Source organism: Strongylocentrotus purpuratus, unplaced genomic scaffold (assembly GCF_000002235.5).
Source record: "Strongylocentrotus purpuratus isolate Spur 01 unplaced genomic scaffold, Spur_5.0 spur5_scaffold_10, whole genome shotgun sequence".
Classification (NCBI taxonomy): Eukaryota; Metazoa; Echinodermata; class Echinoidea; order Camarodonta; family Strongylocentrotidae; genus Strongylocentrotus; species Strongylocentrotus purpuratus.
Window position 1 is genome coordinate 12,042,299 of NW_022145595.1, and position 23,555 is coordinate 12,065,853.

At 35.1% G+C, this 23,555-nt stretch overlaps 1 protein-coding gene across 13 annotated transcripts in view; it reads left to right on the forward strand.

Annotated features, from left to right (window-relative positions):
• The window catches only part of LOC591190 (rap guanine nucleotide exchange factor 6), a 127,250-nt gene that overhangs the window by 63,988 nt on the left and 39,707 nt on the right, over positions 1 to 23,555 (forward strand). For 9 of the 13 annotated variants that reach the window (XM_030979514.1, XM_030979509.1, XM_030979515.1 and 6 more), the window contains 3 exons: positions 1,903 to 2,067; positions 3,278 to 3,328; positions 23,284 to 23,544. In XM_030979514.1, the coding sequence (XP_030835374.1) occupies positions 1,903 to 2,067; positions 3,278 to 3,328; positions 23,284 to 23,544 (477 nt within the window). The remainder of the gene's footprint in view (positions 1 to 1,902; positions 2,068 to 3,277; positions 3,329 to 23,283; positions 23,545 to 23,555) is intronic. The other 4 variants (XM_030979511.1, XM_030979512.1, XM_030979513.1 and 1 more) reach the window with 4 other exon arrangements.

Consider the following 23,555-nt stretch of genomic DNA (forward strand, 5'->3'; position numbering starts at 1 on the left):
GAGTGGAGATTGACTATTTCATACACATCGATTCTTCAAACATTTTCCTCATCTTTTTTGTTGGGATATATCCCTATTGAAAATAGATATATAGCTTTATTAAAAAATGATCATTATTTTTTCAATTTAATTTTTATTTCATGGACAATGATTTTATAGCAAAACTGAGCATTGTAGTAGTATACTTTGAATTTGGCAAAAAGTTCATTTGAAGCACTGTATGTGTGGGCTGCTGTAAGATACAATTTAAAGCTTGTGATGATTATGGAACTTTTTTATTTTATTTAAATCATCCACCAAATGCTTAAAAGTAAAGACTTTAGACTGCTCTGATTCAAGCCAGGTGGATAAGATGAATCTTATTAGATGAAAAAAAAGTCATCATGATTCATAGGAAATAAAATCATTGTGATATTTAGGAAACAATCAAAAGGAAAGGTTTACATTTTGAATTGAGATGTAGACCTACTATCTCCCTTTTCCAGCAAAAATCAAGAATTGTCTCCTTCACCAATCAAAATTTGAACCCACAAGTAATAATGTTAGTGATATGTATTTAGTCCATTACTCTCCATTGGTGCATTGCATGACATTTATTGTATTAAAGTGCACTGCACTTTCATTAGGTGCATCTTCAATAATAACAAACCCATATACTCATGCATATGTATATATCTCTTTTGCATATTCATTCCTTCCTCCCCTTCCCAATCACACCCGTACACTATATCTATATCCCAACATTGTACATTCCTTTCTGCACTCTCCACGACTATACCCTAAACAAAAAAAATAACAACAACAAATTTCACATACATGGGAAACTTTTTCCAATCAATTTATTTGCACAAACTGCATTGAAATTGATATCGTGGGGAAATTTGTCAAACACAAAAACAAATACATTGTTTTAAAATCTCCTTCACTACCTGTCATATGTCACTAATACAAATCTACCTGATTCATCATAAATTATCCTTATGTGTATTCATTGCTTTCTGCTTGTTGTTGTATGCATGAATCATTCTTTGGTCGATGCATTTCTTCTCTCGTCTTTTGTCTTTTGGTTCTCTTTTGTTCAATGTTTCTATGTCATTTTTTTGGTTTTTATTTTTACCAACAACTTTGAAATATGCATGGCTCTCACATCTATGTTACCATTTTTACCGTTTCTTTCAATTAACTATTCTGGTTCAATTGTATTTGTGGCATTTTTATTTATCATTTTTATTACACAATCATCACCTAACACACCATTTTGCTATTTTAATCATAATTATTATCCTGGGAAATACTACTCTATGTATTCATTACTACATTTTTGATTTATGATAATTTTAATTACAATTTTTGGTGTGTCTACATCATAAAAACTTTTTATTAAATCAAAATTTATTTTAATGTTGCATTTGATATTACAACCTGTTCATTTAAACAATAATCATATTCTCAATCATATTTTACGATGCCAAAACCTCATACAAAATCCACATATATGCTCACACATGATCTATCTTTGCCTACAAATGATAATAATAACAACCACTCATACTTTTCCATCTTCTTCGGACTATATTCTTGCATCCTACCAACTATATCAACCACCTTTTTATTGTATCCTTTTTCTAATCCATGTGGTTCCCCATTACTTCTTTCTTACACCTCTATTGATCCAAATTTAACAATTAACACTTGTTAACAATCACCCCAATCTCGTATTTCTTCCACACCTCACGTCTAACTCCACCCCCACCATTACACACCCTCACACTGTCACCAATGTCAAATTTCATCAAAACACAACCCTCCTACCACTACCACCACGACCACACCCCTTTTTATTACCCCTCACCTGTATACATGCACCCCACACACTCGAACACACATATCTGACTACTGCAGATTGATTACCCCGATGCACAGTTACTGCACCCTGGCCAGAGGCAATCCTGCACCCCTACCAACCTGGAGCGACTGATGGCGCTGGAGCAGGACGAAGTCAAGGTCTCCGCCAACCATAGAGGGCGATCTTTGAGCGAGGACCGAAGCCACGAGGATGATCATGAGGTAACTCTATCCTTTCATCCGTTTTCGTTAAAAAAGAAGTTTTATGTCATATGTCGTATTATATCGGCGATGTCTACCACCCGGTTCTGATATATTCATTAGGTAGAATCGTTCAATCAAGCACTTCTTTCATTTCAGCTTTCATCAGATTTGAACTATCTGAAAATATGGATATCATGAGCTTTTTCAGGGGTCCATATCGAGTGAGGACTCTGTGAAATTTATCACACATTGTACATACGTGTGAAAGAAAACACCATTAGTATTTTTTTTTAGATTGACGTATAATTTTAATTAGTTTCACATAATCAAATGCGGTCATTATTTTGATAGACATTGATGTTTACATCATTATTAACAAGTTTTTATATTTCTTTCCCATGCGTATTTGGGAACACGGTAATGACCATATGTGTGAGCCGATGTCTTCTTGCTAGCTCTGCGTGATTCTATCTCGATATTCTATTTTATAAAAGCCCCCCTTTTCTTATTCTTGTCAGAAATATAACTAAGGGAGAAAACAAAAAATCAATTAGTAATTTTCTTTCTGGCCCCTTTAGAATTTGCACTGTATGTGTGTTTAATACTGAAGCTTTCTAGTTCACTCTGCAAAGACACTTTATTGCGCAATATAATGCACAACAAAATAATATTTGAGTACGTCCTCTTATGTCTATAAACTTCTTCTTTACTTCCATGTTTTGCTTTGTAAATGTCCGATCAAAGATTTGTATTTTAGGGAAGAAAACACTGCTTTGCGCGTAGATGAGAGTTTTTCAAGACTGTGCGTTGATATTTCTTCTAGCTGTCGTAGATCTAGCAGAAACGTATTATATATTATACACAATGTAAATGAATGTGCTGATATGAATATGCAGATTGAAATGCATTATGTGATGATCGTCTGTTGCCTGATATTTGTCTGTTTCTTATCTGAAATCTATTATCTTTGATGTCTTCTTTCACAGTTAGTTGCTATCTTTGTTCTGCCCATTTTTCTATCAAAATGTCTAATTTTACTCTTTCTACTACTCTCTGCCTCTCTCTCTCTCTTCCTTTCTCTTCCATCTATCTGTCTTAATCTCTTTCTCTCTCTCTCTTTCTTAACTCCTCTCCATTTTTTTCTCCAATTCACCTTCACTCACTCTCTTGTATCACCTCTATGTTTTGAGACTGGTTTCTGATCCTTTCTCTGTGTCTCACTTGACAGCCTCTTCCTTCTATACGTCTTGAGCGAGCTCTCTCTGTGGGCAGCGAGAAGGTAGCAACACCACTCTGTCTTTATATCTAGCCTCTGCTTTAATAATGCATGTGCCTGTCTACCGTATTTGCATTCCTCAGAACTTAATGTTTCTCTTATAATCTGTCGTATTTTCAGTGTTCTTTAATTTTGACCCTGTTATAGATCTATGATACATATGAAACATACTAATTTGAAGAAAAATAATGGTACATATTATAAGTAGTGAAGGTAAAATACTATGACGACGACTGATCTTATAATTTTCTTTACGTTTATTGTGTGTTCATTTTTTTTTAACACAGAAAAAATGACAATATACATGCAGATACTTTTGCATGTTATAGTAGTAGAATTATTCATATACAAATAAGTTTGATATATATATATATATTTTATTTTGAGATTTCTGTTTAGTACCTCATTGAATGGTATTATATCAGAGAGTCCACTTTAAAAATACTTTTTAGTAGAAGTAGTATCATTTGAATTATTGTCATTTCTATAATTATGAACAATTTTCATGAATAACAACAAAAACATTTGCAAAACAGTAGATATAGTGCATGAACGTCACCCTACTAATAGTATTTGATTGTTTTTAGTCCGTCTATATGCATCAATTCCAAACCCAATTATAGATGCATAAGATAGCAAAATCATTTCCATATCATTTAAAAAAAATGCAATATGCCCCCCCCCCAAAAAAAAAAGGGGGCATGCGAGCACATGTTTCAACTAAAATAAAGTGAAATTAGATGTATCGTGAATAGTTCTTCATTTTGAAAGTATTATAGATATTCATGACCATGTTTAAATGTTATCACAGATAAAACCCCTACATTGATGAACTGGTGTAATATGTCAGTTCAATGTTTATGATTTGTTTGCATGTAAATAATCACAGCATGTTAAAGATAGATATTTATTCATCTCACCAGCAAAAATGTGCTCACCCATGTTTTTATTTCCTCTAGCACTTGCACTTGTTACCATTGCAATCAAAATCAGTCATCATTTAAAAGAAAGATGAAATAATTCAGCAGCCGGATATAGTAGCTTTCATAATGTGCATCTGTTGCCCAAGGTATTTTGTTATCCCCGGAGTAAAAGAAATAGTTTTGATGATGAGGTAAGAAGCAAGATAAGATGTTTTATCATCTTGCAAAATCAGTCAACTCTGATGACCTTAGGAAGTTACTAATATTGAGAACTCAAAAATAGTATTTCTATTTGCAGAAATATTCAAGACTATTCTACTTGTTCGTGAAGTAGAATACGTTATTTGGATTTACATATCAGAATACTGTTGTATAAAGAATTGTCGTATTAAGAATTATTGTATTGTGTAAGGAGCGTACAGACTGGATAACAACATCCTACCAAGAAATGTTATATTAAGAATCATCATATAGTGAAGGGACTCGTTACAACATAGTAGAAAGAAACGTTATATAAAAAATCATGGTATAGCGAAAGGAGCATACAGACTAGATAACAACATCGTTTGAAGAAACGTCTTATAAATAATCATGGTTTAGCAAAAGGAGCATACAGAGTACATGTAGATAACAACATCGTATGAAGAAACGTCATATAAAGAATCTGGTTTTGACGAAGTCAGTTGAAAAGTCAGCCGGACAATAACTAGTCAGGTCATTATACAACGTTTTCTTTATAAGCCATTCAGACTACACCATTTTAATCACTTATTGTATAGCTATACAATGGATTTTGGTAGTGTGAATGCATGGTTGTAGGCTGATACTAGGGTCTAACAGATGTTCCCTCATATTTTGTTGTGAAATATGATCTCCTCCCTAGCCTAGCTGATGTAGAATTCTGAACTCTTTCGTGAAAGTGCTGTTTCTTGAGTCGTATAGCTGATGGTCGTCTCCTTGTATTGTACTACTGCTAAATATACCCTATGCTGGGAGCCAGGAGGGTTTAAAGGGAAGTTTCAGTTCTGGGAAAGGTGAAAAATAGTTTGAGAATTTTAATTCTTGTTATGTTAGTGTAGAAGAGTATCATAGAAAAGTGTCCCCTGAAAAGGGTTGCTGTTCAAGTGCCCTCATATTCGAAATATGATGAGTAATAAGTAAAGGTTGTGGACCACACTTTTGTGCCAATTGTTTGTGTAGTCCCATAACCCATATACAGTCAAACCTGTCTGTAGTGACCGCCCAAGGGAAACACAAAAAGTGGTCTTTGTAGACAGGTGGTCACTAAAGCAGGTTTGACTGTACACATTTGTGCATACATTAAGGCTAATCTGTAGGTACAAACTCTAATTTGACCCTTTAATACATTTCACAAAGCCTTGAGCAGAGCCTAGCTCTGACAGTCTTTGGCTGTGTCCAAAGCAGCTTTAAGTACAGAACCTATGCAGTATGTCATCAGCCTAGTCTCACAGAGCAGACACTGTTAAACACAGCAACCAATACGGGTTTGTGCCAGCAAACTAGATGAAGGCATGATGATTGAAAAGGAGAATTAAAATGTCTCTGTTTGACGTCAATCATTGCTTAAGGCGGTAGCAACCAGTGAATAATTGATTGAGATATGAGACATTTAATGCAAGTACCCCCCAGAAAGGAATAAATGTTTTGGACCTGTAAGTGGAAATGTCAATATCAGCTGCATTCAACATGCCATAGTCATTGATTTATTATGTTCTTTGATCATGAATAAATCTTTTGACCCCTCCCCCCCCCCCCATCATCACCATCGCTTCCTTTCTCATATCTATAAGTATGAGAGTGTAGAATTTCTTCAATCATAATTTCTTCTGCTAGCTGAAGGGGGAATCCATTTGTAACAATCATGTGACGGTGACCTTTTCATGTTATGTCTCTTAGTCGTTGGAATATTTTTAGCACTTTGGTAGTTTGCGCCCACAAACCCTTGTCAGTCGCTCTGCGTAACAGTGTCTGCACTGCGAGACTACGCTGACAGCATGCTCAGAACCAGAACGGCGTTAACTCTGCATTAAAGTACATAAGTTAGTGCCCTTCTGGCTCCAAACGGACATTATATTTCCATTTGCAAGTTGCCAACAGGATCTCCTGTTCAACATTTGGTCAATTTCCCACATCCATTCATAAATTTCAGAGCACTTTTCCACTTTTCGTCAATTTACCCATCTGCAAATGACATCAGAGACTAAGTGGATGTGTCTCAGTCGCACAGCAAAAGGGTGCAAATTGAAGGGGATTATGCACTGAGCAGGACGTGATATCATTCCCAGGCATCCTAATTAATAAGATGAGACATGATTAGATGATAGTAGGTGATAACGACTGGATGTCATTGACACCAATGTACGAATGATACCAGTATTGGAAACCAGGATGTCTTAAAGTACCGGTAGACATTGATTCAAATAGACATTGCATGTCGAATGAAAGCTCATGATCTAAAGAAAGTGAAACGTGTCATATCTTTCCCTAAATATACATATATGACCACAATCAGACATCAGTAATCAGACATGATGACAAATTTGTTTTGTTTTTGTTTTTATGACTTAATAAAGTACTTTAAAAAAAATCTGTAACAATTTTCTCAAAATTCCTGAGGTCCTAAGCTTTCCAATGATATATAGTTATATTTTTATAGAATGGCTGCTCTTAAGCTCATCTACAGTTATGGTAGCAAAAAGAAACATGTTAAATATAGTATTATGGTGTTCTCCTTGTATCGAAATATACATGTACATGATAACCTGGTCTTCTGTTCATAGTTTCCAGCAAATTTAAGTGTAAATATCTGCAAGGATGCATAGATAACTTCCCAGCATCTTAGAATTGCAAGTATCTTGCTAGCTATCTAAAATCTAAAATCAAATAAATTAAATGAAAAGGTTTTTTTTGTGGGCTTACCAAAACCATAGGTTCCCTTTAAGATGGGTGGAAGAGTTCTTCTTCTTCTTGAATCTTCTATAAAGATACTCATCTTTCTATATGTGTGCCAAGTGGTATATCAGTTCATGTGAGAAAAGGATGTTGGGTCAGTTATCATGTTCTCTCTTCAGAGCTGTATCCGTGTTTGTCGTCTCACATGACACGCCTTTTTCATCATTGTATCGAGTTACTCCAATGTTGTTAATGACTCATGCATTAAAAGCCAAATCCGTTTTAATAGTCATAAACACCAACAACAACAGCAAGAGCAGGGGAGTGTTTCACAAAGACTAAGTTTGAGGTAACAAATAATGAAAAGTCACACTTTCACCAAGATTAATAGGAAATAAATGTGGAAAGATGGGAGGAAGAGAAGAGAGAGAGAGAGAGAGTGAGTGCGAGAGAGAGTGCGAGAGAGTGCGAGCGCAACAGACAGACAAAGAGGCAGACTGAGAAACATGGAGAGAGAGAAAGAGAGAGAGATAGAGATCATAGAGAGACAGACAGACAAAAACGCAGACAGAAAGCCCGACAAATATAGAATATATGTTTGTATATATGGATAGAAGAGATAGAGGATGTAGACTTAATGTGACAGGAAGCAAAAATACAATACTGGAAATACTATACTTTTGATTAATGCTTTTCTGGGAAATTTTCAAGGTGAGGCAGATTATTTCACTGCTTCTAATTTCTTCCCTTTGGAAATTTGATAGCGGAAGAAACATGTAGCTCTCTCTAAAGAGTCACTCAACTATCAATTGATACTATCATTACATGCAAGAATGAAAGAGACTGTTAACGATTCTTTTCATGATGTTTCTTAAAAAACAAAAGGTTGGAATGGATCGATTACTTGACATGAAGCTAATAGCCAATGTTTTAAGTAGTTTCAATTCAATTCAATTCAATAAAGGTTGATACGAACATGTTTCGCAGTAAAAAGACTGAATTATACATGTTTTCCAAAGATTAAAATACATTATGAATACAAATTGCAATTTTGAATCAAACATAATGAATTAAATACCAAATTACATTAAATACTTTACATCGATAAGATTACAGGTAAATAATGCCAGATAAGATGTTAAAAGATGTCGTAAAAAGTATTATTAATGCAAATACAATTAAAAGATGATTACATTCCTGAAATCAATAAAAATATTGCCCGATACAAAGTAAGAGGTCAAGGAGAAAGATGAAGAAAGAGTGAGAGAGACAGAGAGAGAGGGGGAGAGGTAGGGAGAGAGAGAGAGAGAGAGAGAGAGAGAGAGAGAGAGAGAGAGAGAGAATAATTTCATTTGTAATGATGGATAGCCATGGAATACTTGTACATCCAGGTGAGGGGTATTGACAGAGAGCTAGCTCTATCATCCACTCCGGGAATTCATTGATGCAGGCTCATGGAAAGGTAGAGGTAGGGGGAAATCCCTTCTTTACCACGGAGAGCACACGCTTCCCTTACTTTCTGGAGAGACTAAATATTCAGTTGTATATACAATGAGCATATCCAGGTACTTATACCTGGTATACCTGGTAAAGTCAGGGAAGAGTCAAATTTGCAGAGAAGGAGTTTGATGGAAGATGATTGATCTGTGCAGAGCCGGAAGGGCATTAACTCTGTGTTAAAGTTTGAGTTAAAGCCCTTCAAACGGACAATACGTACAGGAAGTCGGACTGTATGACAGAGGAAATAATTCATCAAGAAATGGCACAGACAGAGAAAAAAAAATCAACTGTTTATCAATTTGGCCTTGTACATATAGAATATATAATGCACATTTTTTTTCTGAAAATCTTTAAAAGATGGTCAACTTTTGCGGAAGAGGAAATCCATATGGATAATTAAGAGAATTAAAACAGTCCAGACTCTTTGGTCATGTAGAAAAGCCCTATTTTCATGAAAAGGGCAGTCTGCATTTTCATAAAATATTTCTGATATTTTGTAAGAAAATGAAAAGCTGGCTGCTGTATTGTTTGTTATCCAAAGTAGATGTGGACATGGTAGGAGAAAAGGAGAGAGAGAGGGAGGGAAAGTCATTGTCTTGTTTGATAGGATAATACATATTACAGTCAAACCTGTCTTAGTGGCCACCTCTCTATAAAGGCCACCTGTCTACAGTGGCCATGCATACATTTTGTCATCCTTCAGAAAGAAATGTGTGTTGTTGAACCTGTCTACAGAGGCTACCTCTCTACACCCGCCATGCATTTTATATCCCTTAAGAAAAAAAGGTGTGTTGTAAAACCTGTCTAGAAAGGCCACATGTCTATAGTGGCCATGTATTTTGTCTCCCTCAGGAAAAAGAGATGTGTTGTAGAACCTGTCTAGAAAGGCCACCTGTCTACAGTGGCCACTTGTTCTGTTTCCCTTGGATGACCTTAATAGGCAGGTTTGACTATAGATGGGTACTCAGATAAATTACCTGAGGATATTTACGAAACCTTCTATATAGCAATCAATGCCTAATTGGTGACCATTGATCCCCCATGGTCCCCTTTTTCTTATGTTAATTGAGAGCTGATTTGATGAGATAACCACCTGTCAGTGACCATGCATGGAGGTCTAATCCCTCCTGGTCAAACTAGTGCAGATGTGCTTTAATACATTCCCTGTTTAGAACTTACCTTATCCTTTCTCAGAAGAGAAAAAAAAGGATGAGTTATTTCCCCAATCTAACATCTCTTATGAAATCAAATGTATTTTAAATCATCCATACACTTGTTTACTTAGTTTGAATGTTAAAGCCTGGCTCCAGTAGACCTGAGTGTGGACGGTAGGTCCTCATCTTTGCCTGCATATTCAGAGAGAGAGAGACGTAAGGCCGGTCTTCATCAGCTAGAGATTGCCAAATATCCCGCTATTTTAACTATCCAGATCGCAAATTATCCAGCTAATCTTCATCAGCCGGAAGACTCGCACTATGCGTAAACACTGAGCAAAATATCTCAAGCTAATTTCTCGAGCTTGATTTTTCAAATTTCGAGGTTGAGTCTTGAGCTGGTGGAGACGCAATTCGTAACTTTGAGCTTCCCGCTATTTGGCAATCTTGAGCTGATGAGGACATACCGAGAGAGAGGCTGCTAGCCGGAGGCCAACTCACGGCTATACTTGACCCTATGTATTAGGAGGGTGGGGGGGACAGAATAGGATGCGCTTTTTACATCTAGTCAGTGGGGGTCTGTTTCACAATACACATCCTCCTTGGCCACTTCAGGATCTATTCTTAGGTCTCGTTCACATTTGACGAAGTAAACTGCCCCCCCCCCCCCAAAAAAATACTGCATTCTTTTTGCATGTAAACGAATGGCATCTGCGCGCAACAATGGTCTTGCGCCTAATCACTGAGCTTTGTGTCATAAGATAATGTTAAGCATATTACACTTTGCGTCATTAAAAGCTGCCGCTGTTTTGTTGCGTAACATCTGAATATTCCTTAGTCAAAGTCTGATGTTGTGTTAGTAATTAATAATTGATTAGTTGAATTCTCAGAATTGCATCAAAATTAAAATTTATGATTTCGGTATATAACTTTTTTTCTTCTTGAACTAGAGTATATTTAAAAAGTCCATACGTATGAACAGAGGACTGGTGTCTTGTATTCAAATCTTACCTACATCTTCACCATGTCCAAGCACATTTGGCAGGCAATTACTGGAACTGATTTTGTGAAACCAACCCCTTGAGTGTTTTCTTCCCCTCCCGGCCCAAGCCTCCTGTGTATTGCATCCATTTATATTGATCTCCATTAGAATTTATATAGAGGGTTGGCAAGTGACTTTACAACGCTAACAAATAATATAACCCAACTTGAATTTGTATTTCGATCACGCCTTAGGAGACAAATAACTTGGATGTTGTTCTCTCCCTCTCGTTGATTATGATGATGATGGGAATGTTATTCACTGGCATGACTTGATGGAGAGGTCTGGTACATGTTTGTATGCTTTTATACATCTTGTGTAATTAAAGTGCCCCTTCTTTTGTGCCCCCCTCCTTTCGATAAATATTTAGTCTGCAGTAGAATTCAAAGGCATGCCTGCAATGGCGTATGATGCAATGACTGTTAGAGATGGAAGATGGATTCATGGGCTGAATGTTTGATTGATGTACATGTAAGCAACTCATGTCTACAAATAGATGGCTATATTAAGGCAGTTTCTCTTTTATAGTCTTATTAAATATTGGAATAATAAGTATCCGCATATTAAGTATCAGCCTAAGAAAGTAACATTATTAGCACTTATCTCATATCTACAAATACCTATCTATATTTAGTCAGTTTCTCTTTCATGGTTTTATTAAATATCCCCATAAAGAGTATCCGTTTATTAAGTATCAGCATAAGAAAGTAATATTATGAGCACTATTATAGCTCTTGTACCCATAGGATCACATTATCTGTAGGAGGAGAGGGAGAAGGAGAAGGAGAAGGAGAAGATGGAGGATAAGAAGAAGAAGAAGAAGAGGGAGGACAAGAAGAAGAAGAAGAGAAAAAGAGAAAAAGAAAGAGAAGAGAAAAAGAAAGAGAAGAGAAAAAGAAAGAGAAGAGAAAGAGAAGAGAAAAGAAAGAGAAGGGAAAAGAGAAGAGAAAAAGAAGAAGAAGAGGATTAACAAAAAAGGAAGGAGAAAAAGAAGGAAGAGGAGGATGAGAAGAAGAATTAAAAAAAAGGAAAATGAACAAAGTCTTCTTTCTTACAAGATATGAAAAGGTGTCTTCTACATCCAATACATACACTCTTGTACATTCTTAGGTGTAACTAGCCATTCAGATATATGCCCCTGGTTTAATCTTTGTGCTTGCATCGATGCTTATTGTGTGATAGAATTGAGGAGGATTGTAGGTGAAAGAAGATATGGCCTAGTTGTGAGGAAAAGAGAGTGGTTTCACTCTGGTGTGTTCAGACTAGGATCTACCCTCGGATCCTGGCCACTGGAATAATGAGGATATCTGCCCTATTTTGCAATATTTTTCTTATTTTCAGAAAGCAAATTTCACCTGTAGCTTACATTATCAAAACCAGGCTAACATCTTTGTTCATTCATTTCAAGTCCTCACACAACTACTTCCCAATGTCTAGCAAAAGTAAGAACCATGTTGTTGGCCTCTGCCAGGTCCCCCGAGTGTATGTGTCAGACAGGGGATGTTTCAGTTGTATTTCATGTAAATGACACGTTTAGAGTGGTATTTCAATGGCTACAATAGCCTTAGCCGGGCTTCTATTTCAATAGTAGGAACACTTGTGACATAAGCTGTTGCTATGTTAGAGAAACCTTGTACAAAACATAAAATAGTATTCTATATGTAGGTGCTGTAGCTTGCTACGGCCTTGGTCAGGTTTCTTCATGTATTTCACTAGGAAGAATATATACATTATGAAATGGATTGTTGCTATGCTAGTAAAGCCTCGTGCAAGCAATTATTGCAGGGCGTATGCTACAGAATCCACATCATTCTTAACATGGAATAGGTTGTGTGTGAATAGATAACTAGATTGTTTTTACTTGTATGCCTTGTGCAAGCCATAATTTGGGCCATTACAGGGCAAATGCTACAGAATAACATCATTCTAATCGTGAAGTAGGTGTACTATGAACAGAGAACTAGATTGGTTCTACGTTTAGCTCCCCTATCTAATCCGGTCATCAACTGACACGTCGACACTCCAGCTCAGATGCATCTATGAGGATAGAGAAATAGTGTTCCTACTGTCATTGAAACGATAAAGGTAAAAGAACTGCTGACCTATTACGTGTCACGTAGAGTGTGTGAACAAGAGTGGGATTATAAGGACAGAGAGGAAAGGAATAGCTGAATATTTCAAAATCCAAAGGCAATTAAGCCACCTGAAAGTTATAGGCATAACATACTGTATGTTTTATGAATGATTAATGATATCATTTTGTGTGATACATTTACTTATCATGAAGAAGCCTTTGATTTATTCAGGTTGAAAATAATGTACCCAATTGTTTGTCAGCCCTTGTAATTAAATAGGCTATAGCTCTGCAAATTGAGTGCAAAAAACAAATAAACATGCTAACAACCATATATTCACTTATCACCTAACAACTGAATTATTAATACTCCTTGTAAATTTGATGATTTTTATGTATACAATGTATGTATATATACATTCAGATTTTAATATTTTAGAAATAATGTATGTATGGAGGAACGATATATGACTTTCAACTGGCTTATGTCCAAGTGCTCTGAAAGTAGCCCTACACCCGTAAACTATCCCTTCCATAGCATACCACTGATTAGGTTTCTTAGGTTCCTCATAGGTATGTATGGTTTGGGCTTGGAAATTGGAGTTCACCCCCTGGTTTTCAATTTCATTAGAAAAGTTTCTTTCAGAGAATTTGGTTTCATCAACATATCAGATCCCATGTAATTCTTCCCATCCGGAATAGTGCAACTCCCCGTGATACGAATGAAGTAAGTGTGATTCGCAATCACAATCCACGAACCATCTTTTTATACAGTGACCATAAACATGGCCCATTTAATGCCCTAATGCAGTCTTTGTACAGAGTCAAAATCAACAGGAATAACCCAGGAATATTATAGGAATCGTGCCAAATGCAATGCTTCTCTTTGTTTTATTTCACCAGTAAGTATATTTTGTCTTTATTGAATTATTCTTTAATTTACATTTTACAAGCAAGGTATTAAAGTGAAAAGTTGCCAAGAGGTAGCACTTAAAGATTTTACCAAATATGTAAAACAGTCACAAGCACTTCCAAAAGTCATGAAACGGTATAACTACCGCATTTGGTGTATGAATGTGTGAATAGCATCACATGTAACCGACAATATATATATATATATATATATATATATATACACTGTATATATTATGTAAATTGGCACGACGCATTTGTTTACAGAAGATTTTGTGAAAACAGTTAGCTATTTAAATAATAAAGCAATTAAGCATTCTTCAAGGACGCAAGTGCATTGACTTAGCTTTGAACGTTGGCGTGTACACCGTTTCTTCAACATACAATTGACTTTTGAAGCAGTATCGTTTGTCATTACGTTTACAGAATGTAGAAAACTTCTATAGGTGTAGGTATAAGTGGTGTCAATGTCCAGATAGTACCAAGTGTACGCTATTAGCTACCAGCAAATTTTGGAAAGAAAGTATCAAGTTTGTATGATTGATTTGAGAAGAGGTCAACGAAATGTAGTTTCCAAGTATCCAAGAAGATATTTGCGATGACGTGGAATAGAATAATGGATATTCCTGTCACGTTCTGTCAGTTTGTGTGGCTTTTTGTGACAGTACCATTTTTTCCAATTTGATGACAGAAAAGGCTAGAAGCAGGATTCTTCTAGATGGAGATTCTATGTTTATTCTATATAATATAAGCTCAATATAATGTTGTTTCATCTCTATATGAGTTACACTAATGAAGTGTTGTGGACGAGTGGATACGTCACCGGACTGTCGTTCACAAGTTCCGCAGTTCGAGTCCTGCCGTGGCACTAATGTTCTTTGGCAAGACGTTGATCTACATTTGCCACACTCTAGAGCGCCGTAATGGCAGCCGTCCTAAAGCCAGAGTAATAATCGGGATTCCTCTGCGCCTCAGAATAGTTTACTAGATCGATGGTGCATAAAAAAAAATGCTGTATATTATTATTTAAGTAGTTGTGTTCATATTTCATTTTAAGACAACTGCATAATTTTTTAATCAGACTTTTCTGTGATGGGATGTAGTAAAATAAAATAAAAAACAAATCTTGCTGTCTGTTCATCAACAAACATTTAAAGAATGCAATACAGCGACATGGAACCCCTCACATCAGAGAGCAAAACATGTACCATGACTGAAAATGAGGAAATGAAGCATTAAAGGGATCGTTTAACAATGTTAAATTTAAGATACACGGTCCTACATGTTACCAGTGTCTGTGATATGGTGTAATATTGAAGCCCTAGAAAAATCGCGTTTCAAAATGATCAAGAAGTGCCTCAAAAAAGGAAAAATCTTTGAGTAACCTGTTTTACCATACCGGTACTCGTTTTCCCCAATAGACTGTAGTGTTATGAAAACCGTTCAGTGAACGGTTTTCAAAATTTGTATAATTTTCCAATCATTAATATCTTGATAATCAGACAGGCGATCGGCTTGTAAAAGTCATGGAGTTCCTGACTGACCTAAAGGTTTATAATTATCATTGCAGCATGAGCTAAATCAAGGATTATTTCTAAAGGATCTAAGACAAAGTTACCGGATCCCTTTAAGGCTTGTTCAGATATGGCGCGGTAAACCGTCGCAAAAATACCGCTCACATTTCGTTAACGTTTAAATGAATGGGAACTGCATGTAACAAAGAACTTGGGTGTATTCACTGAGCTCTGTGTTATGAGATACAGAAACGTGAAGTGTATTACTTAAAACGTCATTATTATTTTAAAAAACTGGGTTTTGCTGCGTCATATCAGAACGGACCTTCGGATACTTGATATGAAATAGCGTTTCTTGATGTTATTACACCAGCAGGAAAAGACCATTCAGAGAGATGTGTAGTGTCTAGTGAGCTTTGGTACTTTTTGTTTACAATGAGATATTTCTTTTCTTGACAGTTTCCTTCCTTATTCATAGTTCCTCCATCAAGATTAAAACTGTATTTCCATTTTCTAAAAACTTCACCCTCTGATTAGATTTATGTTAGAAGATATTAATGTTAGTCTTTTACGACAAAAAAAAATGTTCCTTGTTTTTACTAGGTAACCTATGATTTAGTGTTTGAAATGAAAGTTGATTTTAAAGGGAAATTTGAAATGGCTGATATGAAGGAGGGTACAAAGACTGAAGTTTAAAGGGCTACAATTAAGAGGGATTAAGTGGTCAAAAATGGAACTGTGTTCCCTTTAAGTGATTGAGGTTATTAACAGTATGCACAGGGTGTTCTTAACCCTCTAGTGATAAAGCATCCCCCATTTCATGCATGAGTTTGATTAGTTTCAAAAATATATTTGTGATTTTTCTATATCATATACCCGATGCATGATATTTATAAATTCATGTCGTATTTTCTATCATGTTAATGTTTGAGCAGATTAAAGAAGAAATTTATGATCATTTAAAGTGTAACAGATACAGAAAGATTTCATTGTTCAGAACTGAGGATATATCAATCCTGGAATAATTTTAATTTTCAGTATTAGTTGCACTCAGACAAATCTTGAAATAGAAGTTATCATTTAAATTTAATCCTTCACTTGAAGTGCATATAAACTATTTGATATTTAACAAATTCCCACATGAATCTATTTATACTCTCACTTCATCTGAATGATAGAATTAGAAGCTGACTATTGTTTATTGCTATTGATATAACCTTTGTTTTATAAAGTGACAATAACATTCTTCGTCATAGATAAGTGAATATTTTGATTTGACATGATTTTTAGGACAATTTGTAAGTTTTAGGGGTTTCCCCTGCCCTTTTCTGCTTGTAATCCCTTTTCAGATGCGGAGAATATCGTTATTTCCTATTTTTAGGAAAAACAAGGGAAAACTTGATGTTCCCGAGATGATGGTATAAAATATATTATTGGTGTTCTCCCCCTAGGTTTTAAATATTGTTTCATTTTTTTAATAGATTTTTAATAGATCATAGATTAATTATTTTTGTGTGATGTCATGTATGATGTAGATTGAAAGCTGTTTGCATTGAATTATTTTTTAAAGAGTATTGCTGTGGTTTCTGACCCGGATATATGTAAAAGCATGTTCAGACAATAAACAATTTAAACAAAACTCTTTATAATTATAGATATATAAAGGGAAAAATAGAGTCATCTTATAGGGAAAGGAGCGTACAGACTAGATTACAACATCGTATAAAGAAATGTTGTATAATATAACAAATTTTGAAGAGTTCAATTTATATATATATATATATATATATACAGCAGGTCAATCATCAGTGCATGCTTACGATAGGCCCCGCCCAGTTATACAATTTTTTTGTACGATAGGACGTTCAGACTACAATAGGATCACGATTCTTTATCACGTTTTTTATTTGAATGATGCTCCAACCTGCATGTCATTATTCTACTCATTAGGCAAGGTTTCTATATATTATTCAGACAAGGGGAAAACGTTATTAATATTGTAAAGCTGCATGATTCCTGTATAGCTATACAAGTAATTTCTTAGAGTCTGAAGGCAGCCTTTGTCTATAAAAGTTACTAATTTACTAATAGTCACTAAACTACTAATAGACAAGGTTTCTCTGTATGACGTTCAGACAAGGGAAACAACATTATTAATATTGTAAAGCTGCATGGTTCTCGTATAGCTTGTATTCTTTTATATACAATTAATTTCTAGTAGGCTGAACGAGCCTGTGTCTATAAAAGACACTATACTACTCATTAGACAGGGTTTCTATATATGACGTTCAGACAAGGGAAAAAAACATTGTTAATATCGTAAAGCTGCATGGTTATTTTATAGCTTGTATTTTGTTTTTACAATGAATTTCTGGGAGTCTGAACCAGCCTGTGTCTATGAAAGTTGTTTATTCTCCGTACAAGGATAGAGGCGTACAAGTCCTATGTAGGGATAGAGAGGAACTTGATACAAGGAAATATGATGTGAAAGTACCAGCAATATATCCATGGGCTTTGAGAGAGTATACACCAACAAGCTTAGGTTTCAGGTCTTAAAGGCATGCTTTCTGTTTACAGACTTTTTTTGAGGTTCACGGTTTAAAGAGGAGGTTGAGTTCTGGGAAGAGGTGAAAAATATTTTGTGAGCATTATATCATTGTTATTATGCAAGTGTGGAAGAACTTTAGATTAAAAATGTTCCCTGAAAAGCACGGCTCTTCAAATGCCTAAATATTTTAAATATGGCATGTAACATCATAACAATCGGGACAGATTTTCGTGCCACATGTTCTTGTAGTCCCATATACATATTTCTGTGTAAAGTGCTTGTAACTTTACCAAGACTGGGCCAAATTTCTTATCATTTTGATGATTCCAGAAACTTGCAGTACACACCAATATTTATATGCTGCATGATCAACCTTTTCTGATCGATTTAACACGGTTTCTTTCACAAAACATTGCATGACCAGAACTCAACTTATCTTTAAGTTTTGATTTATTAGAATAAGTCGAATAAGATTGAAATACAAGATTGGTAAATAAATCGATTCACAAACTCTTCTTTGACTTACCGGTAGATGGAAATTTTTTGGGACTGCTGGATTGTGCTCTTTTAGCCATGAGGCATGTTGTTTCATCTTTTAATACTCCTATTATCCTATTGAATTTAATGTCAAACACATGTCCTTTAAGAGAGATGATAATTAAAAAGAAAGCAGACGGACTGTAGACATTGTGAAGTAGATACTTGAAGGGTTTATCTTTATTGTATTAAAGGAAATAAGAAAATACAGACATCTCTCTCTGAATATGACGTTGTGAAAGAAAACGAGAGAATTATTACTTCCTCTGAATCCTCTCACAATATAATAAAATGATTTGAGTAAAGTTATGTCCATGTAACAGTATATATAGACTTGGTTTAGGTATGATGTAGGACTTGCTTTCATAGAAGGGCTATAAAATTTCTTTTGTGTTCGGTTATTCTTATGTTCTCGTGGTACACATGGATTGAAGTGTTTTGGAGTGTTTTTGCATGTTATCGTCTTCCCATTAATGTTTTCGATCATGAGACATCCTGGTAACAGCGCATGTCGAATTGGGATAAACTTGATTGTCCAAATCTTTTTAAAGAAAAAATTATAGATATTACTAAGCCATTTAGCATAAATCATCATATCTTCATGAAATAATTTAAATGTCATCCTTGTCATTGGCATTAATCTACATGTACAAAACAAAACAATACAATAAAGTCATTTCTATAGTGCTCTTACAAACTAACTGTTGTTTCACAGCGCTTTACATAAAAGTTATCAAAGAATCTATTGTTGATCATGGTCAACACTGCCACTCACCGCCCAGTTGTAGTGAATGGATACCGGGTAGGAATTCATTCGTTGAATGCGTTTAGTGCATAAGGGCAGCTAGGCAAAAAATACTAATTTATAGGCACTTTAAGTATCCCCTAGGATGGATATTTGCGCAATATAAATAGAGCTTTTATGATTAGTAGTAGTATTCATAGCACGACGTAGAGTTGTTTTTAGAGGATCATTTTCAAGCAAATTCATGGACTATCCTTTAATAATAAATCATCTCTTAACATGAAATGGAGAGAAAAAAGTATTATTTTTTTTATCTGATTAGTAGAGTGAAGGTACCTCCCCCCCCCCCCCTTTATTTTAGTGTTTTTCAATATTGCACGCCCCCAATATACATTGCATATCAGTCTTTTAGTTTATCAATCACCATAATATTTCTTCAAGCACACTTTTTAAAAGTGTTTGGCAATTGCCTTGATATTCTTGAAGACAAGCTTGAAGACGGTTAGTTGAATCACATTTAATCAGGAACTAGGCCTGTATTATAACTTCATAGCACATTAACTTGAGTTGTAGTAAACATAGAAAATAGATTCTTACATAATCCAACGTAACTTACACTGAATGTTCAAGATTATAAAGAAATGACATGTGGCAAACAATTTTGTTAGAAAATGTTTAGTGGCTGAGTAATGAGCATAGAATGATAAGGATATCCGGGTAAGGAAGCCAGACACCATGTGCTTGCACAGGTCACTACGTGCAAATGGGAGTTTTGGATTTTATCGAAGATGATGCCCAGTCAGATTTTGTGCGTTTGTTTTTATTTCACTGGTCCAAACGACCAATCTACTGCAGGATAAACAGTCCAGAATAAATCATAGCAATTTTATCTCGAAACACGATTTCCATACCAGAGCTCAAGATTAGTTTTAAAGAAATTTATGATTGCACTTTGAATTTCACATATTTCATGGATCATAAGTTTCTACAGCTAAACTTAGAATTTCTTAGTATACAGTGTGTCCCAGAAAAAACAAAACAGAGAATTATGGATGTTTTATCATAACTTAATCACAATTATAATTAATAAATGACACATATTTGTAAAGCTTAGAGCCTCCTCTTTCATTTGATGCAACTCATATGATGCATATTTCACGCATGAGTGATTAAAATCAAATTGAAGAAAGGATTTAAAAAGTAATTTGGCAAACTGTATCTGAATTTCAAAAAGAAAAATCACATTTCCAGAAAGATCATTTTCTGCTCTTTCATATGACACCTCAATCAGGAAAAATGAGCCAGGAATACCCAAGTTCTGTTTGATGAAACATCGATAATTCTCGGTTTCGTTTTTTTGTGGGACGCACTGTATAGCATCTTTATTGAGACGTTCTTGCATGTTTTAAATGTTTGTCTTCAGTTGACATTCACAAAACCATTATCCTGTTTTTTTAATGATGATCTTGCTTTTCTTGTTGTTCCCTTTTTTCTCTCTTTTGATACACGCTGCGTATCTGTGCTTTCGACGCGATATGATTTTAATTTTGATGCACGCTTCCTGACCTGTCTATAAAATTGTCGAAACTGAACGCGTACATGTGAGTATGCATGGCCGAAAGAGCTTCAGCATTCTTGCACCGAATTTGCTTCCCCCGTTTTTATCCCAAATAAAATGAATGTGCACCCTTTGAAGTGCTATTTGCACCTATGAAGTGCTCAATGTGCACCATCTCCTTTTGATGTATTTCATATATGTATGTATGCCGTGCTGGTAATGGTCAATTTTATTCAATGCACTGTGTGTTCATGAATGCTGTGATCTTACGTAATATCTTCCATTGTGTGTTACCCATTTGCAAGTTATCGTTCATGTCGGAAGATAGTCATCCCGATCATATCACCCCCTCCCTACGTCATCACCCTACACCACCATCATGGTCTTAATAAGCAAATATGTACCCAAAACAAGTGAAAGGATGAGAATGATCAATATCTCTAGTTTTATACAAATGTAAACTCAATGACAAACTGGGAGAAGAAAAAGAAATTATTTATTGATAGATGCCATGCAATATATATTGAATTATTAAAATTCATCAGAAGTGTGTGTTTGATGTGTTCTTGGTGAAGTATATGACGGGCATATATTATTCAGTGTTTTATTCTGCTTCCCAAGGTCTTTACGGACCCCATATACAGTAGGTTTCAAAATGTTATTGTAGAATATCAAATTGTCGCTCGTAAATCATAACATTTATTATCTAAACTAACTACACTCCAATAGTGCCATTGCAAATGAATGTTTCTTGAAGTTTATTCTCTTGAGGAGAGCAGTCACCTCGAAGGAAATTAATTGAAAACACAAACCAACTGATTGTTGTATATATAACTTATTTATTGTCAAGGATTTTTTTTTAGTTTTGAAGAATGAAAGTCACTTAATTAATATACTCCAGGGTGATTTTGCATTCTTTTCTTCTTTTCAACTTTAGTGAAAAGTGGAAAAATGTTTATGCATATTCAGTGTTGTATATGCATTAACAAAGTTTTAATTAACAGAGGAGAGTTTTATATTGTAACAGTACTAAAGTCATTGTAACACTATGAGTCTCATTCTATGTTTCCATACCTAACATCAATCTCTACCCCTCTCTCTCTCTCTCTCTCTCTCTCTCTCTTTCTATCTCTGTCTCTGTTTGTCTCTCTCCTCTTCTGATCTTATTTTTTGTGTGTGCGTTCTCTCACTCTCATGACATATGCTTATCAAAGAATGCAGTGCTTCACCTGTTATAATTTTCTTTTACATCAAAAAGTAACATGCTCTTACTTCAAATATTTGAAGTTTTCGGATGTGCTAATTAGTCTGGAATTTACAATATCAGTTAATACCCATCAATATGTGGAGATACACATACATATTCTCAACAATTTTAACACTATACATCATTGGAAATTGATATTCAAAAAATATTTTTATTGATATCTCCACTTTGTTTCAAGATATGACACTTAATTTTCTGCACCCAATTTGCAATGTGTAGAAATGTCATATATAAACGGGAGATTGTTAAAAGGACGTTTCATATTGCTTGGAGCAAGAAGGACGATATCTCATATACTTTAACACAGAGCTAATGCCCTTCTGGCTCTGAACAGACGATTTGTCCACCAAAGACCTTAGGTCGTATGCATGGTTGCTCAAAGCTCCGACCTTCGTGACCTGTCTAATTTTCCAATAATTTTCGTTTTCAATGTCAATTACACATCTGCCTTGACATTTATCAATCTGATCATTGAGATGTTACACTGAAACGTTGCATTTCCTTACTTCCATACTTTCTGTCCGTTTTTTCAAGATTTCAAAAAAAAATTGTATCATATGAACATTGTCATGCTAACCTCTTTGATTTTTCCTCTGCTTGTTTTAATTTCTTTGTGCATTTGAATTCTTTGAATTTTATATGCTTGCTTTACATTTTTTGTTTTACTCCTTTGCTTCTACCCAGATATTCCTCTAACATGCACCCTCGATTCTGTATAATTTTATGAACCTCAACAAATTGATATAATTTTTAAAAAAACATTTGATTGTGCTTTTGTATGAATAAGTAATAAGCAATTGAAGTGAATATTGATTCCCTTTGATTTTTAAAAGCTATGAATGGTGATTGAATAAATTAATTGTTTTGGAAACCATGACTTTAAAATCGCATGGCTTTGAATTAGCATGACCTTTGAATATCTTTTCACTTTTCCGGCTCCTTTGACACCAGGGAATTGTATAGCCTACAATGCAAAAAGGGCATTTTTGCGTAATCATCTTCCAAATGACGGTTGAATTGGAAGAAGAATGTTATATATCCGAAATGGAAACAAATCAATTAAGGTACATTCACAATACATTCTTAATAGTATATCTGTAATGCACTTAGAGACATTGCAGATGTATTAAGCGCTATATAAAATCAGAATATTATTATTTTTTATTATTAATACATTTGCTTCAAATTGCAAAAAAATGAAATTAATCCATCTACTGTGCATTCTGCTTCATTGCAGTAAAACTAATGAATTTGCTATTTCTTTCTTCTAGAAATACAACAAAAAGGATCTCGACGATGTCCAGATTATCATGGATAACAACCCCGATTCCCACCCTCGCCACCTGATGGCGCTCTCCGCCCACAACACTCCAACGCACACCGTCAGCAGCGGCGATCGTAGCTCGATGCACAGCAGTATGAGTAGCAGTTACTCGGATATCTACTCTGCAGCGGAAAACCAAGATCTGGATCTGAGTGGCCTGGTGGAGAGCACCGTGGATTCGGATGAAGAGGAATCCAGTGAATCAGGGGTAAAAAAAAA